At 41.7% G+C, this 26286-nt stretch overlaps 1 protein-coding gene across 1 annotated transcript in view; it reads right to left on the minus strand.

Annotated features, from left to right (window-relative positions):
• The window catches only part of LARGE1 (LARGE xylosyl- and glucuronyltransferase 1), a 323190-nt gene that overhangs the window by 161113 nt on the left and 135791 nt on the right, over window positions 1–26286 (minus strand). Inside the window, exons 3-4 of the mRNA XM_080971695.1 lie at window positions 14323–14624; window positions 4631–4713 (exon numbers count right to left, since the gene is read on the minus strand). Of these exons, the coding sequence (XP_080827821.1) occupies window positions 4631–4713; window positions 14323–14624 (385 nt within the window). The remainder of the gene's footprint in view (window positions 1–4630; window positions 4714–14322; window positions 14625–26286) is intronic.

Genomic DNA, 26286 nt, shown 5'->3' on the forward strand with positions numbered 1-26286 from the left:
ATTTTTTTCTCCTTATCAGTATTGTAGCATAAACAAAGATGTTCAAATAAACAAAGAGGTTCAAATCAAATGTGCTTTCTTATCTCTGATCCTCTTGTTTTATGTATATTTATTTATATTTATCATGGAGGGAATATAAGATTTAAATGCAGAAAATGAACAGAGCGCTCCACTCCACTCCACTCCTTTCTCATCTTCCATACCCTTTTTGACCTTACAGGCTATAGTTCATGGCATGGTGGATAAAAACAGAACAGAGATAGTGTGCACCCCCTGATAAAATTCCTTTCAGAGGCCCTGCATGGATAACACTGATCTGTAGAGACTAGACATCAGACCACTAGCTTTATTGGGGGGGGGGAGCACTTTGTGAGCTTTCCAGATGAGTACACACACCAATTATACCACAAAAAAACCCCAACAACCGAGCTGTGTTTGAGCAGAATAAATTCTAAGTAAACAGAATGGATTTGGTTTTTATCTTGACTAGGAAAAGTGGCCCAATTTCCAGATTTAGCTGTTCCCTGGTGTAGTTCTTGGTAAGAACAGTTTTAGCTCAATGCTGGAAAGCAGGGAGCTTAGCTTGCATAGCTGACTACTGAACTAAAGCGATTTTTCACATCTGTTCCAATACAGATCCACCTTTACTACTACATGTCATCTGTAAAATCTTTCCAAGGTAAAACATGAGCAGTTTTCAAATCAAGGCATTCCCACTCAAAATCAGACAGATACCATGTAAATTTTCACTATTTCTTTTTTTTTTTTTTTAGTAAAATGAAAAATAATATCAGCTAGAAAAAACATGGATGCCACATGTTCTGTCTGAAGAAGTTATGCAATGAGGAGACTGCAGGTTTAACGCTTCCGTAATGTCCATAAACTTGCTTATGATTTGTTGAAGTTTGTGTAAGATGAAAGCAGCAACAACAAAAAGCTAGGCTGACCATTGCAAGACAAAGCAATAGTGACCAGTGCAAAGCCACATCATTTTGTAAAGAATGTATTTTTTTACAAATTATCTATAATTCAGCTTGATTGCATTTTCAAATTTTGCCTTGCAAGATGCAAATATAGTTACTATTATTTTGCTTGGCTAATGTAATATGCTTCATGTATAACTGCACGTATAAATAATTTGGAATAGTTTCAGAGAAACAGACCAGACAAGAAAGGAGGAGGAGTGGTGTTATATGTCAGGGATGTGTATACCTGTGAAGAGATCCAAGATTTAGAACCTCAAAGCCAAAGTGAGAGCATTTGGGTCAAAATTAAGGGAGAGAAGAATAACAGTGACCTCATTGTGGGAGTTTACTATAGATCCCCAAGCCAAACGGAGGACATAGATGATGCCTTCCTGGAACAGATGGCCAAGCATGCAAAAGGAAGGGAGATAGTAGTAATGGGGGACTTCAATTACCCGGATATTTGTTGGTTGTCAAACTCAGCCAAGAGCATAAGGTCAAACAGATTCCTCACTGGCCTTGCAGACAACTTCACTGTCCAGAAAGTGGGAGAAGCAACAAGAGGAACAGCCATTTTAGATCTGGTCCTAACCAATGTTGATGACCTGGTTAGTGGGGTAGAAGTGGAAGGATCATTAGGTGCGAGTGATCATGCTCTTCTGAAGTTTACTATACAGCGGAAAGGAGCAGCCAAGCATACTAGGACTCAATTTCTTGACTTTAAGAAAGCCGACTTCATAAAACTTAGGGAAGTGCTGGGTGAGATCCCATGGACAGTAATACTAAAAGGAAAGGGAGTTCATGATGGCTGGGAGTTTGTTAAGAGGGAGATAGTAAAAGCACAACGTCAGGCAATACCAATGAGACAGAAACATGGAAGGTGCCTAAAGAAGCCAGGGTGGCTATCTAAAGAACTTTTAACTGAGTTAAGATTAAAAAAGGATGTGTACAAAAAATGGAAAAGGGGGGAACCACCAAAGAGGAATTCAAACAAATAGCCAGCACGTGTAGACACAAAGTCAGAAAAGCTAAAGAACAGAATGAACTCAGGCTTGCTAGAGAGGTTAAAAGCAACAAAAAAGGCTTTTATGGGTATGTTCATAGCAAAAGGAAGAACAAAGAAACAGTGGGGTCACTCAGAGGAGAAGATGGTGAAATGCAAACAGGGGACACAGAAAGGGCTGAACTCCTCAATGCCTTCTTTGCCTCAGTCTTCTCCGATAAAGAAAACAATGCCCGACCTGAAGAATTTGAAGCAAATGATTCAGCAAAGGAAACACAGCCCAGAATAACTAAGGAGATAGTACAAGAATACTTGGCTAGTTTAGATGTGTTCAAGTCTCCAGGGCCAGATGAACTGCATCCAAGAGTATTAAAAGAACTGGCAGATGTGATCTCAGAACCACTGGCAGTCATCTTTGAGAATTCCTGGAGAACAGGCGAAGTCCCGGCAGACTGGAGGAGGGCAAATGTTGTCCCTATTTTCAAAAAGGGGAAAAGAGAGGACCCAAATAATTACCGCCCAGTCAGTCTGACATCAATACCAGGGAAGATTCTGGAGCAGATCATTAAGCAAACAGTCTGTGAGCACCTAGAAAGGAATGCTGTGATCACCAATAGTCAGCATGGATTTCTGAAAAATAAGTCATGTCAGACTAACCTGATCTCGTTTTTTGACAGAATTACAAGCCTGGTAGATAATAATAATAATGATAATAATAATTTATTATTTATACCCCGCCCATCTGGCTGGGCTTCCCCGGCCACTCTGGGCGGCTTCCAAAAGAATATTAAAATACTATAATACATCAAACATTAAAAGCTTCCCGAAACAGGGCTGCCTTCAGATGTCTTCTAAAAGCCTGGTAGTTGTTGTTCTCTTTGACATCTGGTGGGAGGGTGTTCCACAGGGAAGGCGCCACTACCGAGAAGGCCCTCTGCCTGGTTCCCTGTAACGCAGATGAAGGGAACGCAGTGGATGTAGCCTACCTTGATTTCAGCAAGGCATTTGACAAGGTGCCCCATGATATTCTTGTAAAGAAGCTGGTAAAATGCGGTCTTGACTATGCTACCACTCAGTGGATTTGTAACTGGCTGGCTGACCGAACCCAAAGGGTGCTCATCAATGGTTCCTCTTCATCCTGGAGAAGAGTGACTAGTGGGGTGCCACAGGGTTCTGTCTTGGGGCCGGTCTTATTCAACATCTTTATCAACGACTTGGATGATGGACTCAAGGGCATCCTGATCAAATTTGCAGATGACACCAAACTGGGAGGGGTGGCTAACACCCCAGAGGACAGGATCACACTTCAAAACGACCTTGACAGATTAGAGAACTGGGCCAAAACAAACAAGATGAAGTTTAACAGGGAGAAATGTAAAGTATTGCACTTGGGCAAAAAAAATGAGAGGCACAAATACAAGATGGGGGACACCTGGCTTGAGAGCAGTACATGTGAAAAGGATCTAGGAGTCTTGGTTGACCACAAACTTGACATGAGCCAACAGTGTGACGCGGCAGCTAAAAAAGCCAATGCAATTCTGGGCCTCATCAATAGGAGTATAGCATCTAGATCAAGGGAAGTAATAGTGCCACTGTATTCTGCTCTGGTCAGACCTCACCTGGAGTACTGTGTCCAGTTCTGGGCACCACAGTTCAAGAAGGACACTGAAAAACTGGAACGTGTCCAGAGGAGGGCAACCAAAATGGTCAAAGGCCTGGAAACGATGCCTTATGAGGAACGGCTAAGGGAGCTGGGCATGTTTAGCCTGGAGAAGAGGAGGTTAAGGGGTGATATGATAGCCATGTTCAAATATATAAAAGGATGTCACATAGAGGAGGGAGAAAGGTTGTTTTCTGCTGCTCCAGAGAAGCGGACACGGAGCAATGGATCCAAACTACAAGAAAGAAGATTCCACCTAAACATTAGGAAGAACTTCCTGACAGTAAGAGCTGTTCGACAGTGGAATTTGCTGCCAAGGAGTGTGGTGGAGTCTCCTTCTTTGGAGGTCTTTAAGCAGAGGCTTGACAACCATATGTCAGGAGTGCTCTGATGGTGTTTCCTGCTTGGCAGGGGGTTGGACTCGATGGCCCTTGTGGTCTCTTCCAACTCTATGATTCTATGATTGGAAGCTTCAGTTTGTGCAGAATAGGGTAGCCTACTGTCAATGGGTTCCCCAAAGGGTATTATAGCACTTCTCTATCATTATTGGGTTCCCTACTAGCCTTTGAACACAACTTTTTAAAAAATCTGATGTTGATCTAAAGCCCTTTACTGCTTAGGTGGAAGAGTTCTAAGAGATCAGTTTTTGCCTGTTTCCATAATAAACCCAACTATTGAGAGAGAATGTGCCCAGTTGTTATTAGAAAAACTTGCTCAGGTGGTGACGCTAACATTTATCAGATAATAGCTATAGAAGTATGCAAACAGGAGAAGCAACCAGACACACCCAGTGGTAGTACCCATACAGAACTGCTGCCAACTTTATAATGCATGGCATATAGTACCTAATACACATTCTTCACAGAGGACATTTAGATTAGACTGGAAAGTATTGTTTGCATGGGCTAGGAACATGGCATTACCCAAAGACTGTACTGAGAAGGAGCAAAACCATATTTGATCATGTTTACAAAGAAACATGCGACACGATAAAGGCGTTACCTGTGAAACAAGACTGATTTGACGAGTGTGACAACATCCCGACTGGCATTGTATCCGGCACAGACAATGGCGACATGGATTGTCTAAGTAGAAAGAAAGAAAGAGACAATGAAAGCAAGTGGAATAAAAGCAATTTAATTTTTCACTTTTATTATTCATTAAACAGGAAAACAGTCCCACTATCGAATAATGCCATTTGTTGTGCTTAATGCTCATCTGACACTTGTATGTTAAACAGCATGTATGTTAAATATTTGTACATTTGAAATCATTGCTTCAAGGCACCTGAAGTTTTATCATGTAGATTGATAGATATAGATGATAGATAGACAGATAGATAGAGAATATGATGCAGGAAAAGGAGATGGTAAAATTCATGATAGCTAGCCTTCAAAAGTTCACAAATAAGTTGAGACTTCCCAAGTTTATGACTAAACGAAAACCCTTTCCAGGGAGTGTTCACATGTTCTAGGTCAGGCATAGGCAAACTCGGCCCTCCAGATGTTTTGGGACTACAACTCCCATAATTCCTAGCTAACAGGATTGGTGGTCAGGGATGATGGGAATTGTAGTTCCAAAACATCTGGAGGGCTGAGTTTGCCTATGCCTGTTCTAGTTAGGCAGCCAATAACATCACTATTATTGATAATGGAGGCTAGATTTGAGATCTCCTAGAAGAGAAGACCCTAGATAAGAAGAAGAAAAAATCCTAGGAATAAAATGAGAAAGTATTTGGAGTCAATAGACAATCTCCTGACACAAGTAAGAACTCAGCTGCATTTATATGCTCTGCTGAGAGAAGCTAAGAAATGTGTGCCTCTGTGATAAGTAAAGGTAAACCATTAGGTCCAGTCGTGACCGACTCTGGGGTTGTGGCGCTCATCTCGCTTTATTGGCCGAGGGAGCCGGCGTACAGCTTCCGGGTCATGTGGCCAGCATGACTAAGCCACTTCTGGCGAACCAGAGCAGCGCACAGAAATGCCGTTTACCTTCCCGCCAGAGCGGTACCTATTTATCTACTTGCACTTGACATGCTTTCAAACTGCTAGGTTGGCAGGAGCAGGGACCGAGCAATGGGAGCTCACCCCGTTGCAGGGATTAGAACTGCCAACCTTCTGATCGGCAAGTCCTAGGCTCTGTGGTTTAACCCACAGTGCCACCTGCGTCCCATGCCTCTGTGATAGCAGGTCTACAAAAGACGGGTTAAATGGATACTGTTCACAATGGGCTATGTTCTATCTCCACTGTTGGAGGCAAAACGCCTCTGGATACCAGTTGCTGGGGATCACAAGTGGTGAGAGCGTTGCTGCATTCAGATCCTGCTTGTGGGCTTCCCATAGGTATCTGGCTGGCCGCTGTGAGAAGAAGACGCCGAATGAACCTTTGACCTGATCCAACAGGGCTTTTCTTATGTTCTTACAACTATACTGAAGTTATGTATCAATGCGTTTTACAAAACATGAAATCCCAAGTGCAGTTTCTACCCTTGGGATGCTTGGCCTGGTTTGCATTCTTCCTAATGAAGGTACATGTCAGTAAAATTTGTGCACAGAACACATCTGTCTGCGGTTCTTTAGCTGTGATTCCTGCACTGCAGGAATTCTATGGCTCCAAGAATCATGGACACGGGGAAGTGCCATCCTGCTGGAGGGGATGGGGAAGGTAAGAAAAGCTCGTGTTTCATTTAGCAGCAGCCCTCCAGCCCCCATGAATTTGAAATAGGGTTGCAATAGGGTTGATTCTTGTGAGCAGAATCAAGGCAAGAAGTATCCCATCATGCTGCTGTTCACACAAAGAACCCAGCAAAAATTGCCACCCAGTTTATCTCAACCAAGGAACAAATAAACTAACCACAGGGAAGATACCTCTCAATATCTGATCCCATTGAGAATCATAGATCTGTGGTTTAATTCTAAGCATGCCCCTAGTCTTCTTGTTGTTGTTGTTAAGAAGATTTGAGAGGCTGCCATTTTTAACAGAGAAGTACTCCAGCCAGCCATACTCCAAGCTGATTTTCCCATGTGGCATTCCAGCTGTGTGCTTATGTGGTTAAGTCTGCTTCTTTTTGAGTGAATTTCTAAATGACTTTTGTTTTTAACCACAATTTGAATTGTGGCAGTATTGTCTTTTTTCTTCTTCACCAAAACCCATATAAACAACAGAGGCCACTGGTGGAGATCTCTGTCCCCAAACTCAGTGATATTTCATGGATTAGTCAGATTCAGTATTGAATGCACTCTCCTCCTTAATAATTGTTTTAGCTTTCCTTTACAATTTCTTCTACAACACACTGACTCTCACATACACAAAGAAGCAAATAATCACATCAAGGTATGTCCTCTAAGGCCCGAAAAAGAAAACAGAAGAAACATCCCTGTTACTCTTCATTTTAATTACTTTGACATTATTGTCTTTTTTTGCTGAAACTCGTGTAAACAGCAGAGACAGCTGGTTCAAATCTCACCGGGTGGCCTTGAGAACACGAAGTCCCGCTGAAACGAGACTAAAGGTCCATTTTGTTCATCATCCTGTTCCCAGCAGTGGCTAGCCAGATGCCTGTGGGAAGTCTCAACTAGGGCTTGAAGGCAGCAACTCCCCCCATTGTATATCCCCCAGCAACACTATACTTCCTTTGCAACACAGTGATCACATTCTATCTTCCATCAATTTCTCTACTCTTTTTATAAACTATCTAAGATAGTGGCTATAATCACTTCTTGGGGCAATCAATTCCATAAAAGAAATGATTCCTTTTGCCTGAACCTACCATCCAACTATTTCATTTGTAACAAATTGTGTTACAAAAACTTATCTATTGTTCTCTAGCATTCATAAATTTATGAACTCTAATGCCCTCCCCTAGTTATATTTTGCTTAAACAAAGAAGCATCTAAGAAAACTCTCTGAAATTTCAGGAACTCTTTTCTGTATTTTTCCCAGTACTAGAAGAAGAAGAAGAAGAAGAAGAAGAAGAAGAAGAAGAGGAGGAGGAGGAGGAGGAGGAGGAGGAGGAGGAGGAGGAGGAGGAGGAGTTTGGATTTGATATCCTGCTTTATCACTACCCGAAGGAGTCTAACTTTCTCCGTTCCCTTCCTCCCCCACAACAAACACTCTGTGAGGTGAGTGGGGCTGAGAGACTTCAAAGAAGTGTGACTGGCCCAAGGTCACCCAGCAGCTGCATGTGGAGGAGCGGAGACGCAAACTCGGTTCCCCAGATTGCGAGACTACCACTCTTAACCACTACACCACACTGGATACCCTCCTGAGGCGAAAGAGCTGGAACTATACAAGGTTTCCAGATGAAGACACTCCACAGAAGACACGCCCATTCCTAATAATTCCCCATATTAAAATTGCCTTTTTCAGTGCTGCTGCACACTAAGTTGATATTTTTAAGTGAGCTCTCCATCATGAGACCAAAAGAACTTCCATAGTGAAGGCCTATTCAAATAGTTCATTTAACCCCTCTCTTGTTTAGTTCTCCTTTAATGCTACTGTCGTCTGAAAGGTCCTGCTACCTCTCCAGGTGATTAGCTACTCCCATTTTTTAAAAAAAAAATTAATTTTTTTCACATCTTTAGCAATTTTGTCCTCCAGTAAACTCAGTCCTCCAAATGGGAATAATAGTATTTTATTGTTGTTGTAAAACCAGACATATGAATCAAAAATTGTTTTTGGAACAAAATTGCTAATGTTGTTAAATTTATTGAATTTTTACTTGAATGGATCATATAACTCAATGGGATAGGGGCAGGGCAATTTAAATATAAAAAGAAGGAATATAACAAGGAGACATGTAAAATCCAACACCACATGCAGGAATGGGAAGCTGGGCTTGAGCTGCAACATATAGTAACAAAAGGGAATAGAGATTCTATAGTCAGATGCTCTGTAAGCCATTACCTATAGCATTTCTCAAAATATGATCCTCAGAATCTTAAAGAATTTTTATTTTTATTATGATGAAGAGGGCAGAGGCATCCCTTTTCAAACCCCAGAGGGTCTCAATCCCTTGTGTATGCTTCTAAGCAGAAATGTCACAAAGCCAACTCTGCCACCTCCCTCCCAAGAGTCCACCAAGTTTATCTAGAGTAGAGGAAAAGGGAGGCACGAGTGCTTCAGCTCTGTGTCAGCACTCAATTTCCTACCAAGGAGAGAGGTGAGCTGAGACTCCAGGTCTCTGCTGGGAATGTGACTTTCCACTGATGGAGACCCTTTGTCAGAAACTGATGTAGCAACATCACATTCCTACTTGGGACACTGACTTGGATTCCTAGCTCCCTTGGCAGCAAAGGGCACTCCACTGAGGTGCTTGAACACTGACTTCCTTCCCATGCCAGTGTGGTGGGTCTGTGGGTGGTGATGGTGGTGGTAACATTTCAGCTGTAAGCTATGCTTATAAATCACATCTATTTCTGACAAGCTGAACAGAGGCACTTGCTTTTTTTGGGGGGGGGGGTGCCTCTATCAGATTACTCCTGGTCCTCCCAAACAATGCAATAAGAGGAGGGCTAGTGTTGATTTATCTCCCTGTTTTCTGCTATATCACACAATCCTCCCCTTAACCTCCCTTTTCTGGCCTTAATTCTCTCCTACCTTGAGGGAAAGGAAGCTAAAATAATGTCTTACTATGGATGGGGGGGGGGGTGGAGTGAAATTGGACCTCTCTTGTAAACACATAACTGGCATTTCCAGTAATAGGATAAATGATGAGAACCCAGAAGGCAAATCTGATAATAAGGATGTTTAAATTAAGCTTACATTCTGTCGCTGAATTACGGTGTGAATCTTTTAAGAGGAAAAAGTTAAAGCTATTTCATTATCAAAATACTGTGTGGTTAAGATAGGTGCATGGTGAGAGCGGGGAAGTTTCATGTTTTACATAACCATTGCCTGGGGCATAACACTAATCCCCTGCTGAGCAAGTAAATTTACTGGTAAAAGTCATTATAATCTGGAAGGCCATCTAATCTAGTCACCCCTTTTAGCCACTATTCCCTTGTCCAAAATTGGCTGCAGCACATATACCTCTAGGCCTTAAGAGATTCAGCCATCCAAATTTCTGCAGAAGCACAAGAAAGATGGGAGAGAGCTGAAATCATCCTTCAACAACTCAGTGCCTTCTAGGTATTTTGGACTGCATGCAGCTCCCATCAGCAGATGGGGCTGACGGCCATTGTAGTCCAACGCGTTTGGAGGGCACTAGGTTGGAAAAACTGCTTCATGTGCATTTCCTAGTAAAGCAAATAGTAATCTCCTAATCCCACCCCTGCAAAACCTACCCCCATTACTTAAAAATGATATGCAAGATTTCAAAAGCATGGGAATATCATTATCAAACTGCTGCTGAGGAAAATATGCCCTAAGTGAATTAGTTTAACATGACAGTGGAAGAAGATAGTGGAAGGTTTTCTTGCCACTGAATAAGACTGCATGTCGAATGCGCTGGACATATTATATACCACAACAGATTTCTGGATTTCACAGATTTTTAGCCTCCACAGATTTTTTTCCATAGCTGTCAACAACAACAGCTTCATGTTTCATCCACCCTCTGCCTACCATATCTAATAATGATGCATCATCATCATATTGCAAATCATCTGCCAACAATACCCTTCTTTGTTTTGTGTAGGACAAATGGCAAAGCAATTAATGGGCATAAATCTAACATCAGAAATAGCAATAACCAAAAAACAGCTGGACATTTTAACCTCCCAGCATACTCAGGATTGACTTTAAGGTGGCTATACTAGAACCAGGAAACATCAAAGGTAGACTACAATTTGAAAACCATGGTGTGGACAGAATAGAAGCAATGGATTTTCCACCACATTACATGTGTTAGGTGGCTTACCAAAGCCAGGATGCCTGTGTCATCAACTACTGTTTGGTTTCTGTGACCGGCCACTTTTAATAACACAATGATCATAGTCTGTAATTTTCTGCATTTCGTATCCTTCTGCTGCAACAGAACACAGCCACCTCTCTGGAAATTACCAAATAGCTGTTCCTTTTCACTGGGTTCTGCTTGCAGAAGACAGATAATCTCTCCAAGTGATGATGTGACATCATGCATTCTCTGTTATTCAATTATTAGAAAAAGTGAATCAAGTGAAAGAAATGGGACTGCTGATTCGGGCGACAAATAAATATCCTGCAACATCTAGTGATGACTGTAGGTGTGCTAAAATGAGGATATGTGTTTTTTCATTTTCTACTTATTGTCTGGTCTCCTGATTCCTGGGGAGTGGGGGGATGTTAATTGAATTCATTAATGTTAACCCAGGGAACTGATGTCCTTGCCAAGGAAGCGATGACTTCTTAGCATCCCTTGTATCTGATGGGTTTTATTAGGTAGGTGAGGGAATATAATTAACTATATTTTATCACCCTAAAACCTATGTGTGTTGGTTAACAGACAAAAGAAACAGACAAAAGAATTACTACTGGCAGTTAAAAGCGCGGGAATGAGCAGAGTTTAAATCTCATCTTAAGCAGTTTAATTGGAAGCAAAGGAATTAGCTGCTAGGCTGATTTCCCACTTTGTTACCCTGTTAGTCAAAGAAACAGGCTACAGACTGAAAAGCAAGTTTAAAGCGTATATTTTACCCGCAGGCAAGCATTTGTCCCTAGCAGCAACAGCATTAAAAGTAAATGCAGGTAAAATACTTGTGTTTACAGCAAAACCAGCTGCAGGCATGCTGGCGCAATCAGAGGCATGCCTTCCTTCATAGCTGGCTGAAGAGAGGGGTGGGGAGAGAAGGAACAGGAAATACTTCTTTTGCTTTTTCCCTCCCAGGAGAGGAGGGGAAATGACATCACACAGAGCCTTCTCTGCCAGTTACATCTCTATGGTCTGAGTCCGCCTATCAGCAATACAGTGCTAAGTCCTTAACCCATTCACATGCTAACCAGCAAGAATATGCATTGTTAGATTTGACTACCTTTCTCCCACAGTCTCACCTAGGTGAGCATAGGATTTCTCCCTCTCTGATTCCTACAGTTTCAGATCAAACTCATATAAAGTAGAAAATAAAAAGAGTAGTCTGGATACTACAAAGGCAAATCATCATCATCATCCTGTACTCTTTTACTGATTTTTGTAAAGAATCTATAGACCACCTACCATTTGGGAAATATTGTGGTGGTGTAAAAATTCCCTTGACAAATATGACTCGGAAGACAGTTACCATATAACCCTATGCATGCTTACTGGTAAGCAAGTTCCACCACATTCAGTGATATTTGCTCTTTGTGAAGTGGGCACAGGAGGCAGATCTAGAACTGCCAAGAGATTTCCTTTCAGTTGTTAAGTTTTGTTGATTGGTTGGAATTGTGTGTGTGTGTGTGTGTGTGTGTGAGAGAGAGAGAGAGAGAGAGAGAGAGAGAGAGAGAGAGAGATTCTGGCCAGCTGTTCCCATCTACAGCTTCTCAATAGCTGCTTGCAGCTATTTTCAGAACTTGCCGATACCATTGTTTATTGATTTCTCCTTGGTGTATTCTGTTAAGTGCCCTCAAAAAACTTGGCTTTCTTCTACTCAAGTGAGGTATCACCTCCTCCCAGCTCCTTTTGAAATTGAATGGATATAGTTCGCAAAATGAGAGTGAGTGACAATCACAAATACATCTTGGAAGAAAGAACACAATGGAGTCAGTGATGCTGTGTAACAACCGTGAAAACCATTGTCATATTTACCGCTGTGCATCTTTGGGGAAACTGACACATTTTCAAGGTCTAAATGAAGCTGACATGTCTGCTGTATTCAGCGGGTCTTAGAAGGTCTGTGGAGTCTGACAGAGGAGTGAGCTTGCACCCACTTGCTTCCAACTGACTTTGAAGAAAACTAAACAAAATCTGGGGAAAACACACCCAAAAGCTTGGCAAAATAACCTACCTCCCTGATCCCCAAGAGTTCCTCCTTGCTAGGCCCCCAAAAACATCCTCCTCCCTTACCTCTTGCTTTAATTCCAGCACCCAGTATCTCCAACCATTGACCATGCTGACTGGGGTTGATTGGAGTTGCAGTGCAAAATAGCCTGAGGGTGCCTTGTTGGGGAAGTGTTCATAAAGGGGAAGGCAGGGGGAGGATGTTTAGGAGACTGAAGTGTTGGCAGGAAGGGTGTTTGGGGACCAAGATGGGAAACCAGGGATTATTCTCTGCTTGGCAGGTTATTCTAAGCCAGAGAAGAATTTAGGACAGGCATAGGCAAATTCGGCCCTCCAGATGTTTTGGGACTACAACTCCCATCATCCCTAGCTAACATGACCAGTGGTCAGGGATGATGGGAACTGTAGTCCCAAAACATCTGGAGGGCTGAGTTTGCCTATGCCTGATTTAGGGGCTTTCAAAACCTGCCTCTCATTTAAGGTAGGATTTTGCAAGCCCTCTGAGCCCGACTTGAGGGAATTTTGCTAGCATCCCTCTTCAACAGTATGAGGAGAGGAACCATGCTTGTGAATATGTGCAAGAAATTGAAGATATGGAAATTAAATAGAAGAGTTAGGATACCCATGGGAACTGCGGGGAATTATAATAGATTATCTTTCCTGATTTGGGGTCAATGTAATCAATACTTATAGGGTGTTCATAATTTGTACATAACAAGTTACATTCAAATAATTTCTACAACCGTGTAAAAATAGAGACAGTCACATTTAAAGGTAAACTGAGGATAAGTGAAAATGACAGTTCAAAACCTGCCTATTGCACCAAGCACCCTTGGTAGATTTTACATTGTGATCTTAAAGTAATCAGTGGACCAAGTTAACAAACTTCCTACTGGACTTTGAAAATTGTGGTGCAACAGCCATTAAATTAGACAATATAATTGATACAAACATCAATGTTGTCCTATGGAACTTGCCTGCATTTTACTGAGTTGCTGTCCTTGGACATGATGGTACTCTACCAACTCTAACTACAAATTTATCTTATGCCATATAAGCAAATGTCTTTTCTCTTTAATATCACTTTTATTTCCAGTCTTTCTCATATTTTTGTGCACTGCTTCCAACTTTCCTAAATTACATATTACTAAATTACATATCAACAAGCACACAGCATCACCACTGACATGACTTGCTTGCTTCCACAAAAGGAGAAAATATATATGGAATCTATAAACATTATTTGCCAATGGCCCATGTTGTGGGTATAGCACTGAAAGCAGGCCAAGGCCCCAATAAAGCCAACCAGTTCTCAACAGAGCAGGGGAAGGGAACTTGTTTGCAAGCCACAATCTTCATTCCTTCATTCGCAACATCTTGGTGGCTGCATGCCAGAAGCTGGTAGAGCCAGATGCAAAAAAAAAAAGGGCAATTACAAAATACATTTTAATCCCTATGCAGTTTAGACAGCAGGAATGTGCTACTATATAATCAGTTTCATGTTGGCATGCAAGCCAGAAACTTCTCAGGGCACAGAAAGCTTAGGTAGACAGATGTGACTCTTACCTTTGTACAATAGGTGCATTCCAGCAACCCAGTTAGGGGTCAGAGGTTTCTATACCACCGTACCACATGCATCTCTCCACCCTGGTAAGCAGTTCAAGGACCCATTCAAGACAGACAAAAGCACTCAAAGAAGCTGCAGAGCATGGTCGTCCCTTTCTCACACATGCATCCATGGAAAAGTTGGCCAGCCAAACATTGAGAAGCATGGCCTGAGATGGAAGAACAATCTACCTACCTCACACTTCTCCACTGCTGGCTGTTGTCCGCACTCTGAGCTGTTCCCTGCCACGATGCCAGCCCGCAGACTCTCACTGTCCCCAGTCCCTTCCTCCATGGAATAAGTTTTTGAGTGGTTGCCTCGGCGATGGGACAGGCCCCGGCTCTGCACAAGACTGAGCTGCTTGCGAAGTGCCCGGTTTTCCTCTTCCACTTCTCGCATGCGGACCTCCAGGCTCTCTCTTTCACGTTGACTTGTGGCTGTGTAACGAGGGCTGTGGGGCTGAGATTCAATTGGAGACAATGACACTGGCTTTCCATCTAGGATGAAAGGAGGGGGGAAAGAGGCAGTGATACAAAGGACATTTAAAATTTAGGTTTCAAAAAGGAACAGAGAGAACCTTTTTCTGTAATAAGTCCTGAATTGCTAAAAACAACAACTATGCAGATGACTAACCCAATATATCAATATATCATCCCTGGGATGCTCGCCGCAGGTGGCGCCCCTATGGGTGGCTAGCCCTACTCCCGTGGGTGGCTAGCCCCGCCCCCTGGTGCACAGCATGTGCGCTGCTCCAGGTGCCAGAGCAGCTAGCACCTCCTCTGCATCAGGTATGTCCTATCTTTCTTGTTATATATGTGATGTAGTTGATGCTTGTTTGATTCTGTCTCAAGACCTTCTGATAATGTAAGACTACAGAAACCATAATAGGCAACCAGGGTCTACTCAGAGTAGATCAATTAAGATTAATGAACCCAAGTTGGTCCTGTCCACAATTTTCAATAGGTCTCCTCTGAGTACAAGTAACATCGGATACAACCCATGTAGGAAGACCAGAAACATGTGAGAAACCACTCTCTGGCATCAAACTTAGGTGGCATCACCACCAGAGCATTATTGTCGTTCTTGTCATCTGATCCTGTGCCTGCCATATGCTTTGTTATTGTTGTTGCATTACCAATGTGATGTGGAAGAGAGTTGCAACAGAACAACAGTCACACCAATCCTGTAACTCAGGAATCAGGTCAGAATGGCACCTTCTGTCTTGTTCAGCAGCTAGTTATTCTGCAAATATAAGTGAGTTGCACACAGAACCCATGTCACTTTCTTTGGAAGTGATTGGTCATGGCAAACCCACTTCTCTCTAGCTCCAACATGATAGATTTGTTGTGAGGCCTGGTTACAATCATTGCAATCTCTCTCTGCGTCATGGATTTCAATCAAACAGCTTGTCTGAAATGTAGGAAGGTTTGTAAGTTAAGAGATATCTGTTGCATAGTAACAAAGATGTGCTCTCCCAAGCCCACAGCATGTTCACACTCCTGTCTCAACAACGTCTACCCTGGCTTGGTCATGTCCACAGAATGGAAGATGGCAGGGTCCCCAAGGACCTGCTCCACAGGGAGTTGGGTTCAGGCACCAGGCCAATTGGCAGACCAACTCGGTGCCTGCAAATGTGACATGAAGGCTAGAATCCCTTGCAGTGCCTGGAGACAGGCAGTCAAGTTGTGCATCTTTAGCAGTAACCAGAGGAGAAATGACCACTGGGAGGAGTGCAGAGAGAAGAAACACCATGGTGCATCTGCAGCAGCACAACTGGATGCCTTCATCCGTCCCAGCTGCAATGAAACATGTCTCTCCCGTATCAGTCTCTACAGCCACAGGAAGTGCTGCAACCGTGCAACAGCTTGGCCTCACCCCCAAAGGTGCACTCCTTCATTGTCAACAAAAAGAAGTTAGGACATGTAACAACAAACACTAATGTTGCAAATGCAGAAAACGTAGGAAGTTGCTTTGTACTCAATCAGAAGATTGGTCCACTAGCTCACAGTATTGACCCTACTGCTTGGCAGCAGCTCTTGGAAGCTTTACTAGAAGAGTCTGTGCCAGCCCTACCTGAAGATGCCAGGGATTGAATCCAGATATTGAACCTTCTGCATCCAAAGGATGTGCTCTTCCAATGACCTATGACCTCTCCTCCAAACTTAACAGCATTGTAGAGTTTAACAACAAGGAGCCTCTCAGCAATGAAAGTGGTCAGGAAGTGACTGAGTTTAAGCAAAACACTATACAAGACCAGGAAAAACTTTTTATCCACATCCAGTACCAAGTTTTGGTGTCTGGGTATTACAATGTGGAGCTTGGGGTGGGAAACCCTTGTAATACACTATTGATGCGACTGTGTAGACAATTACAGAAAATAGGAGAATAGAATAACTTTGCACATGTTTCAAATCCCCATGTTCTCTCCTATGTTTTCCACAGGGCTTTTTTTCACTCCAGAACTTTGTTTCAGCACCTCCCCTGAGAGTTCTGGTAGACCCTGGATGGATGGATCAGGAGTTGGTGCGGCATGCATTTTCAGTGCTTTTTAAGGCAGCATTTCTTTTTCTATAAAAAAAGCACTGTTTTTCCCCATAATCTTTATTTCTGATATTATTGGTGAGCTATTCTATTATTAATGGCTCTGATACATCTACTGCCAGAAAGCAGTTGTGTAACACCAACGTGTTAGGCTCTATCAGATATGTAGCCATTACCAAGTATTTTAGTAGTTATGAACAGCTGCTAAAACCACAGTGATGTGTGTGGGCATGCAAAACAACTGGTGGTGATGGAACTGTTCTAGATAAACAACTGAGTACTATTAATGCTATATTACCACAGTTATTAAGGAAGACTATTTACAGCGAACATTTCTTATTATCGCTAGTGGTAATCGTACTGCAGTGGTTCACATGAAGTTATAAATACCCAACTTTACTGCCAGAAAGCACATCCATATCCAGTGAAAGGGGGGAAAAACACAAAACAGTGGTGCTGTTTGAAGTACACAAGTATCATTTTCCAGAGGGTTCCAAGGCACCCTCTTTTTTCTATAGTTACGCAGGGCAGAGAAACAGATTTTCTATTTTATGTTTGGCTTTATTTGTGACAGGAGTAGAAACAAGCAACCCACAGGCCGCATGAAAGCCCAGTTTCCCCCTCTCTTAACAAAAGGGATACTCCCATTTTTTTTTTCATTTAAAGGAAAGAATGCCTTATGCTTCATATCCCCATCTTTGTTTTCATCTACGCCTGCCTACCCACCCACCCCCCACATGATTTCTAAAACCGATTTATAATGTCTGAGTAGCTGACTCTTTTAAGAATTCAAGAATAAAGATAAAACGAAATAAATAAATGCCACATACCCAACCGGAATGGCAGTTTCGCACCCACCTTTTCCAAACAAACATAAATCAGTCTCAGGCTGCTATGGAATGCAAATTATGTGTTGCTTTAGGACAGCCAAAATTCTCATGACCCTATATGAATATGTTTAGCAACTCAAATCCAAATATTTCTTCTAGGGGTGTATGGACTACATGTTATACAAGTAAGGTGGTGCTTTCTTGGGACAGCAAATTCAAGTTCTTTCACTCTGGGGCTGACCCTCTTTGGTCATAAGAGTACAGGTGCCAGGAAAGTGAAGCAAAATCGGTTACGTTTCACTTTGTAACAGAACATGAAGCAGAGGTAGACAACCTATGGCTTTCCACTTTTTTCACGGTGGCCCCCAAGCCACCAAAGAAGAAGAAAATGTTTGTCTGTCCGAAAGGCATTCATGTGCACGTTGGCCAAGCACAGAGCTAGGATGGTCCTTCAAAATAGTATGGTTCCCTAACCTCAGATAGAGGAGTCCTTTAGAATGCCACTCTAGGACCCACCCTCTGTGGTTTAGTATCCAGACCACTTTTGGACAGTTCTGTGTACTGGGAATCAATTGCTGCTTTACTGAAGGCAGAGAACTGGTGGAGGCAGGCTAGCAGATTTCTTTTTTGGGGGGAGAGGGTGCCACAGTGAGTGAGTGCCCTTGTGTTGCTGGGGGGAGGAATGAAGGGGGAAGGGAGGGAAAGAGGGAGAGAAGGCTTACCTGTTGGTAAACTTTATGGTCACCTCAATTTCTGAGATATCTTAAATGAACTGTTAATTGTTAATATTGTGTTGCAGTGATATTATGATTTCTCCTGTTTACAGATAATGTACTACTACATTTAGACTGTTTACATTGAGCACCAACGTATTCGTGGAAAACGCGTCATATAAACAAACTGACTATTACTATGATTAGAAAAGAGAGAAGGGATGCCACCCATTTTGGGGGTTGACCCCACACACTGACAGTATGAAGCCTCCAACCACATTTACCATAATGAAATGTGGACAAAAGTCCCCAGAAATATTCTCCATCCCTGGTCTTAGAGGGACAGCCAACCTAGAATTTACAATCAGATAAGAAAATTAAACTAAGTTTGTATGGCATGTGTATGTACATCTTTCTATCTATACAAAGATATATGAATTACAGTAACTTCCAAACAGACATGCTGGCGGATTCAAAGGAACCAACTAATTTCACCACACTCTGCTTGAACATTTGGGCCAAAAAGAAACTCAAATTCCAAGGCAAACAGATATGTCCAGAACTTTTTATTAATCCTAAACCAACTGCTTGGTAGAAATATGTGGTAAAAATTTAATATAAATAAAAGAGTCCCTAAAAAAATAGGGTAAGCAAATAGTGGATGCTCAAAAAGGCAAGATAATACCTGCACATCTGTATTCAGTCTAATATGTTTCACACCCAGTGGGGGTGGGGAAAATTTGGAAGAAAAAACCCAAAATGAAACAAAAGGGATGAGGTCTTTTTCCTAATGAAATGTGTTATGTGTTATGATGCACACAAACACTAGTAATACAAGAATATTAACACAAAACACATTTAATAAGTACAGAACACAAGGAGCTTAAAAATAAAGCAAGAATAGAACAGAATGTGTTGAGCTGCAGGAAAAATGCTCAGTATATATTTTTTTTCAATTCTGAATTTGTTGGCTGCTGCTTTGGCTGTCTATAGACACCTGGCTTTACAAACTGCTCAGATGGATGTCAGCTGCTGGGATGAGGCTGTTTTTTGCTAACCATTTGGTGTTTCAATGCCTGCATCTCCACACAGCAATCACAGTGCATGCTAAGAAACTCATTCCCACACCCACTGAGAATTTTTATACCAACATGTCCTACTGTAAGTTTTTAAGTTGCTCCGAGGTAGCATCAGCTGGAATTAGAGAATGCTGCCTGATGAGCTGTTTTGACAGCAGCCGATAGGACTGCTGAATGAAGCTGAGCAATTTTCTCCAGATGTCTGCACTGTAAACAAGGCATCTTCTAATTCTGAAATGAGTGAAACCTCTGAAAACGCTTACAGAATGAAGGAAGTTTTAAGAGAATAGTATAATGAATCTGGAAAAATGGTACCTCAAGAGCATTTTGAACACAGTGAGCAACTGCCACATGTACAGGTTCAAGTCTCCTTGCCTTGATGAAACCAGTGACAGCAACAGTGAAGTGTAAGGTAGCATGAAGGTACTTTGCTGTCACTATAAATTGGACTAACAGCAATTTTTTTCAGCATGGATCATACCAACAAACAGGTGACTATTTTTGGCTGCTGCAAAGTCAAGTTCCACTTCAGCAAAGCATTGAAGGAAATGATCCGGTTTGAAAAACTGTAACAAATTCTGGGGAAGCTTTTTTATACGTGAAAAGTTATTGAACTGCTCTCTTGATTTGTGAACCATCTTACTTCAGCCTACTTAGGTATCCATTTATGCATCATTAAAAAAGAGGAAATTTATAATAAAAAGAGGAGACATTGATTTGCATGAACTTTGTACCTAGTGATTTATAAGTATAGATGCAAATTTAGAAATTACAATAATGATTAAAAAAGAAGGAAAATAAATTTCTACAATGGTTTTAATTTAACAATCCAAGATTTGTTGTTTTTGTTGTTGTTGCTGCTGCTGTTTGGAATGAATGAATAGAGATGTCACTTCCAAATGTCCTGTTTATTGAGGATTCACCCTGACTTGTTTGCACAAAGTTTGCAGGGAGATTATATAATATTCATTGTTTATTGAACAGTCATTTGGATTTGTTTGCAGGGAACTTACACAGTATCATGTCAAGCAACTGTTATCCTACACTTTCCCATGTGTTTCCCCATCACTTTCTTTACTGTAAAAAGTCCAATTTTTCCCTGAATTGGATTTGTTGCACAAGAGTGCCAAATCTATGTTAGCTGTGCAACCTCAATTTGCTAGTACAAGACTGAATCCCATCTGCAATATATAAAATTATAGCTTTTAATGCATAACATTACTTGAAGTGAATTCCCATACGTGCTTCCTCAGAACTACTTCCTATTGCATTTAATGGGCTTACTCTCTACAGTGTAGCATTGCCACATTAGAAGCTGCCACTTTACATATTAGAAAACACATTAAGAGACTTCTGCTAGAGTCAGAATCTGCATATACAGATACGGCACTACTGCCATTTTGTGTGCATATTCTAAGTATATAAGCAGAGACTTATCTCCCATCTTAGTGCTGTGGTACTTATATTTTTTTTTAAGAATTTTGTTTATTAACCGACCAATCACATCAAATCAAACCAAATTACATAAATTCCAAATTACACAGCCGAATTTTAAATTTTTGTTGGGGGTACCCATATTTCAAGTTCCTAAGGGATCCAATCAACTTTTTGCTTCTTACTTCTGTTTTAATGTCCACAAATCTAACCTTATGATGTTCACAGTACTATCCAGTCCTTTCTTATTATTTTCCACATCTCTTGTTGTTATTTTCATATATTTTTCCTTTCTCTTTGTGACCTCTGATAGTCTCCGCAAGCTGGTTAGAACAGTTTGTAATCCTGCGTGGATATTTTTTTTTTAATCCAGTAGCTATATCCAGACGTTTTCCATATAACATCACTTCCATACATCAAAACAGTCTTAGCGTCATTAATCTTCACCAATCTGCCTCCTTTCTCAAAACCTCTGAGGAGATTCACTAGGAATGCAGTCTGAAAACAAGTCCATTCTTCCTCCCGGCTATAAATCCTTTGGCAAGATAGCGACTCCAAATTAATTGCTGCGCCATTCCCAAAAGCTCGGTCTCCATAAAGCATACTTTTGGTTAAAGTTTATCTCCACACAGACCTTAATCATCCTGCTTGGGTCAGTTCAACCGATGGTTATAATGAGGAGGGGTTCTTGTAAATCACATAGAAGGAAAGTAAAAAAGGTTTTCCCCCCCATTCAGCCCCATTGTCAACATACCCCGCCTTTGGTGTATCTTCATCGTAAAATATTCCTGTTTCTCCAGCCCGTCGTCTTCTTTCGCAGAGGTCACTTAAATTAGCAGACTTCACTCCCCTTCTTCACTTGAAATATGTGCATTTGCTTCTTTTGTAATTAATTATTCCAAATTGCTGCAACTAGTGCGCGATCAGAGACAGCGTCCAGGAGAGCCGAGGTCCACACGGGGGCATTCTGTCTAGGGCCCTCACCCCCTTCTTTCGAATTAGGGGGTGATTTATGGGCACAGCAGGCAAGGGCATGTTCCCCATTTCCTTGGGGCAACAAGGGAGGCTGCCTACTCCCATAACAGCCTCTTAATTACCCTGTGTGGGTCGGAGAGATGGTATTGTCGGCCATCTTCCAATGCGCCCCCTAGTGGCCCCCCAGTGCTGTGGTACTTAGCACCAAGACTGGAGATGAGACATCTCCAAGCCTGATGTCATATGGTGTCAAATAGGTGTGCTTTGCCCAAAATAGGAGGTAAATGCCACATTTGCTTACAGTAGATGCTAACTCTACCTGCTTGTCTATAAATGAAAACCAAGTAAGGAGAAGTGGCCAGCTAGTTAACAGGGCAGTCCTCTGCATGCCTACTTAAAACTGTCACTCAAAGTTCCTCTCAGGTAAATGGAATATGGAGCTGCAAATGATTTGCCCTGCAATTTTCTCAGCCTTCCATGAAGCTACTGCCTTTTTACTTTCGTCCCCAATCTTTCTCCTGCAACCCACTTTATATGACCTAGGGAAATGTACAACTCTGCTGAAAAGAGAAGTCTTTAAAAGAAACATTTTCCTCCTCCATTGCCCTTTTTGCAGAGAGTGGAGTCGAAAGAAAACAACATTTTATCTGGCTAAGCAGTGAGTGAAAAATAAGATTTTATCGGAGGCTTGGCTTGACAAAGATAACATGCTATCAAGAGGGGAGGCTTGGCAAAGATAACACATTATCAATATCAGGAGCGAAGCTTGGGGGAAATAGTGTGTTAATACCTATTAGGTTCTAAATCAACCATCTGTGCTCTTGATGAATTATTTTCTCAAACTCCAACCACTGCAAAAACATTCCCTGGTCCCAGCACTTTAGGCCTCAGATAACACTTAGTGGGATGGGGATTGTGGAGAACAAAGATGGAAATATCCTTTCCAGATAAAATGAGATTTTCCAGCTCTTATACCCTGTTAGATCCCTGTTACCTTTGCTCCTCTAGCTTTTCCTGTACCCAAAGGTCTCTGGTACCCTCAAAAGATACCTCACTTTCTCCTTGCTGCCCCATATCTTTGGAACGTCATCTTAGAACACCTGCATGATACTACCTCTCTTATTTCATGCAAATCTTTCCTGAAAACCCTGAGAAGTTTAATTTTCAATCCGTGCTCCACACTCTTAAACATGGATAATAGCTTCAGTTTCTATTCATCTCTTTCTTAAATGCCCCAAGCAAGCACTTGCTAACATGAATTTGTGGTACAACAACAGACTCTTTTTAACCTTGGAGTTGGGGGCACTCCCTACTGCTGTCATGTCTGGCTGAGAAGCAAGACAGACCATTGCCAGAAGAGTAAAAAGAAATTTGGTAAATTCACAAATGCATGCCTCAGATATGTTAAAATCATGATGCAGTAAATATCAATGGATTAAAAAAGGCTAACTCAGCACCCAGATGTGGTTAATTCAGATTCTCTTGCTGAATAGTCTCAGCTGCTCATCAGCAGAAGACTCCAGCTGCTAATTATTGAGTTAAACTTTTGAGCAGTATTTGCCTATGTAAAAGGATTCTTTCCCCTGCTGACGCAACTATGGAGACTGGAATTTGTGTTCCGATTGTGCAGCACTGATTTTTCAGGGACAAAGGTGGCATGGTGAGCTTTGCGTTTCTCTATCAGTACTATGAATGAAAGGATGTTAACAATTCAACAAATACAGCTATTCTTTCTCAGACATACATACATGCTATCAAGAGGGGAGGCTTGGCAAAGATAACACATTATCAATATCAGGAGCGAAGCTTGGGGGAAATAGTGTGTTAATACCTATTGTATTAGGTATTAACTCATCTGCTTGTACCTTGGAATTAAGACATGTATTTTATTGAAATCATTCTTCTAAGAAATCACACACACAGTAAATGTTAGGTGGATATGTTCTCTGAAAGCATTTTCAAAGCTGAAATAATATGTCCACATGAATGGAGTTTTACCTTCATCACCCTATCCTCCCAACTGTTGTACTATATAGAATCAGAGGGGTGCAGGAGGGATTGTAGGCTAGTCCATCTAGATGCCCAAATCTAGGAAATATGCAGGTAATCCAGAGCAAGTGTGCTCCAAACAGATGGCTATCCAGTCCAGTCTCTGCTTGAAGATCTCTGGCAAGAGAAAACCACCACCTCTTAGGTAACTGGTTGGTTCCACTAACAACTGGAGGGCACCGTGTTGGAGTAAACTGATCAAAATGTTTCTTCTAATGTTCAACCAACCAAAACCTTAAGTCCAACATATCTAGTCCTGCCTTCTGTAGTAACAAAGAACAAACCCTTGCCCTCTTCTGTGTGACAACCCTCAATATATTTTTAAAAGTAGTAGAATGTCTTGCCAGTCTACCAGTCTTCTCTTTTTCAGGCTAAACACATCCAGTTCCACAACTCTTTCCTTCTTCATTACCCTCCTCAAAATATGCCCCAGTTTGCATGCATTGTTTTTAAAGTATGGTACCTAGAAATAGACACAGTACTCCAGATGAAGTCTGATTAGTGCAGAATGAACTATTACTTTTCATGATTTGGATGTTTAAGGGGCTTCTGCATTTGTTGTTTACAATGAGTCAATGTTCAACTGGGACACCTGTAAGAAGCATGTGCTTACCTGCCATTGTCTACATTAACTTTTGCCAACCTGGTGCCCTTCAGATGCACTGGACTATACAAATTCCATCAGCACCAGGCTGCCAGAACAACTAAGCCAATGCATCTGGAGGGCACAACTATATTGGCTGAAAAAAATGGGAGTTGTAGTCCAACATCTCTGGGAAGCACCAGGTTAAAAAAGGCTGGTCCATGTATTGCCAACTGCAGAATATGACGTAGAGCAGGGATGTGGAAGAGTTAATACGTTGTTATCCATCCCCCCTGCCCCATATTTTTTACTCTCTCTCTTTTTTAGAAGATTTGCATTCATACTTCATTATAGTTCTGCAGGGATGTAAAAAGGCATGGATTTCTGTTCTGACTCATATTTCGCTGATGTCTCTTCCAGACACTGGACAAATAAGCGAACTTTGGCAATTTCTGGTCCCATTTGTCAGAATTCTCTGACATTCCTAGCAGTGGCACATGTTCATTAGGTGAGCCACAATGAGAAACAAAAAAGGGGGGAGGGGAGCACAATCTGTTAGAAGCAGAGATTATAGCAGCCTTTTGGTGAAAATGTGGCTATGATAATGTTGCCTGTGCTTTTCGTTTAATAAGACTTAGGAGGAGCATGGAGAGTAAACTACTACACAGAGGCTGCTTCATTATCTAAGAGTAAATGCAAGCAAATAATCTAAATCTGATGAGGTACTAGAATGAGTTAATTATTAAATTGTACTGTGCGCAATTAGAACAACAACAACACATCCAAAGGAAGCGGCACTGCATGTAAAATATAGTAACTTGTTTGTTTGCAAATTCCCATCACGCCTGCGGGTCTAGCTGCAGATGTGATTGTGTGCATGCAACACGGACAACACAAACTAAGTTCCCAGGAACACATATTCTCCAAGAGGTGCAATAAAGGCTACAACCGAGGATGGATTTCTGACGCGGTTATGGAATTTCTGTGAATGCTTGTACAGGTGTGCATCAGCATATGAATAAATGGGATGCTCTGGAGAGGCAATAATTCATAAAGCCTGGTGGGATTGATGAAGAGGAATCGCCAGGCCCTAAAACTAGGCTGACAGTGTCATAGCAGCACTGGAGTATTTCCCCCTAGGCATCAATACATCTGCTGTCAGACTTGGGGGCAGCTGCTGCTTATAAAACTCTAGCAGCCCCCATAGAAAGAGAATTCTATTTCCCCCCAGTACCTGTCTCAATTTTCAGGTAAATAAATACGGGATATTTTTACATATCAATTCACCTATATTTTGTAGCTAGCCTATGAAATGAAGCTACTGTTGGCTAACACCTGGAAACCAACATATGGTTGTACTTCTGTTGCAGTTCACAAGGCAGCAACACTGAGAGATAACCAAGAAGCAGCAGGAACATCTTTGAAACATATAGCTCTAGCACCCAGAATTAGCTGCTTGATTTTATCCAGTCACTCCAGAAATGTGCAAGCCTAGGCAGAGTTGACCTAAACAATGTGTTAAGCTGCAAGGGTGATAAAGGCATTTAAAGCCAAGGGAAGAGAAGAAGAATGTGTCGAGATTCTTGGCTCTAAGGCCCCTAAAAGAGGAGAAATATCTGAGATGGCCAAACTGAGGAAGAGTCAATAAATGTACACACATGCAAAGATTGTACATGCATTTTGGATAAGAACAAGGCAAGGGTCTCATCTCTGCACTCTGGGTAGGATTGTGTGTACTTCAAACCCCAAACATTATGTTTCCGCACCCAAACAATTTAAAAAACCAAACCCACCCAACAAAAAGAATACTTCTGCAACCCGTATACATTAAGCAAAATAGGAAAGCTTCCATGATTCCTCTTACTTTGCATAGTTTCCTCTGCACTTTTTGTCATTTTGTTGTTGTTTTTTTGGTCACGAGGTATAGGTAAAACACTGACTTTACCGCCATTCCT

The sequence above is a fragment of the Podarcis pityusensis genome (assembly GCF_964106645.2).
Source record: "Podarcis pityusensis genome assembly, chromosome: 10".
In the NCBI taxonomy this organism is placed as follows: domain Eukaryota; kingdom Metazoa; phylum Chordata; class Lepidosauria; order Squamata; family Lacertidae; genus Podarcis; species Podarcis pityusensis.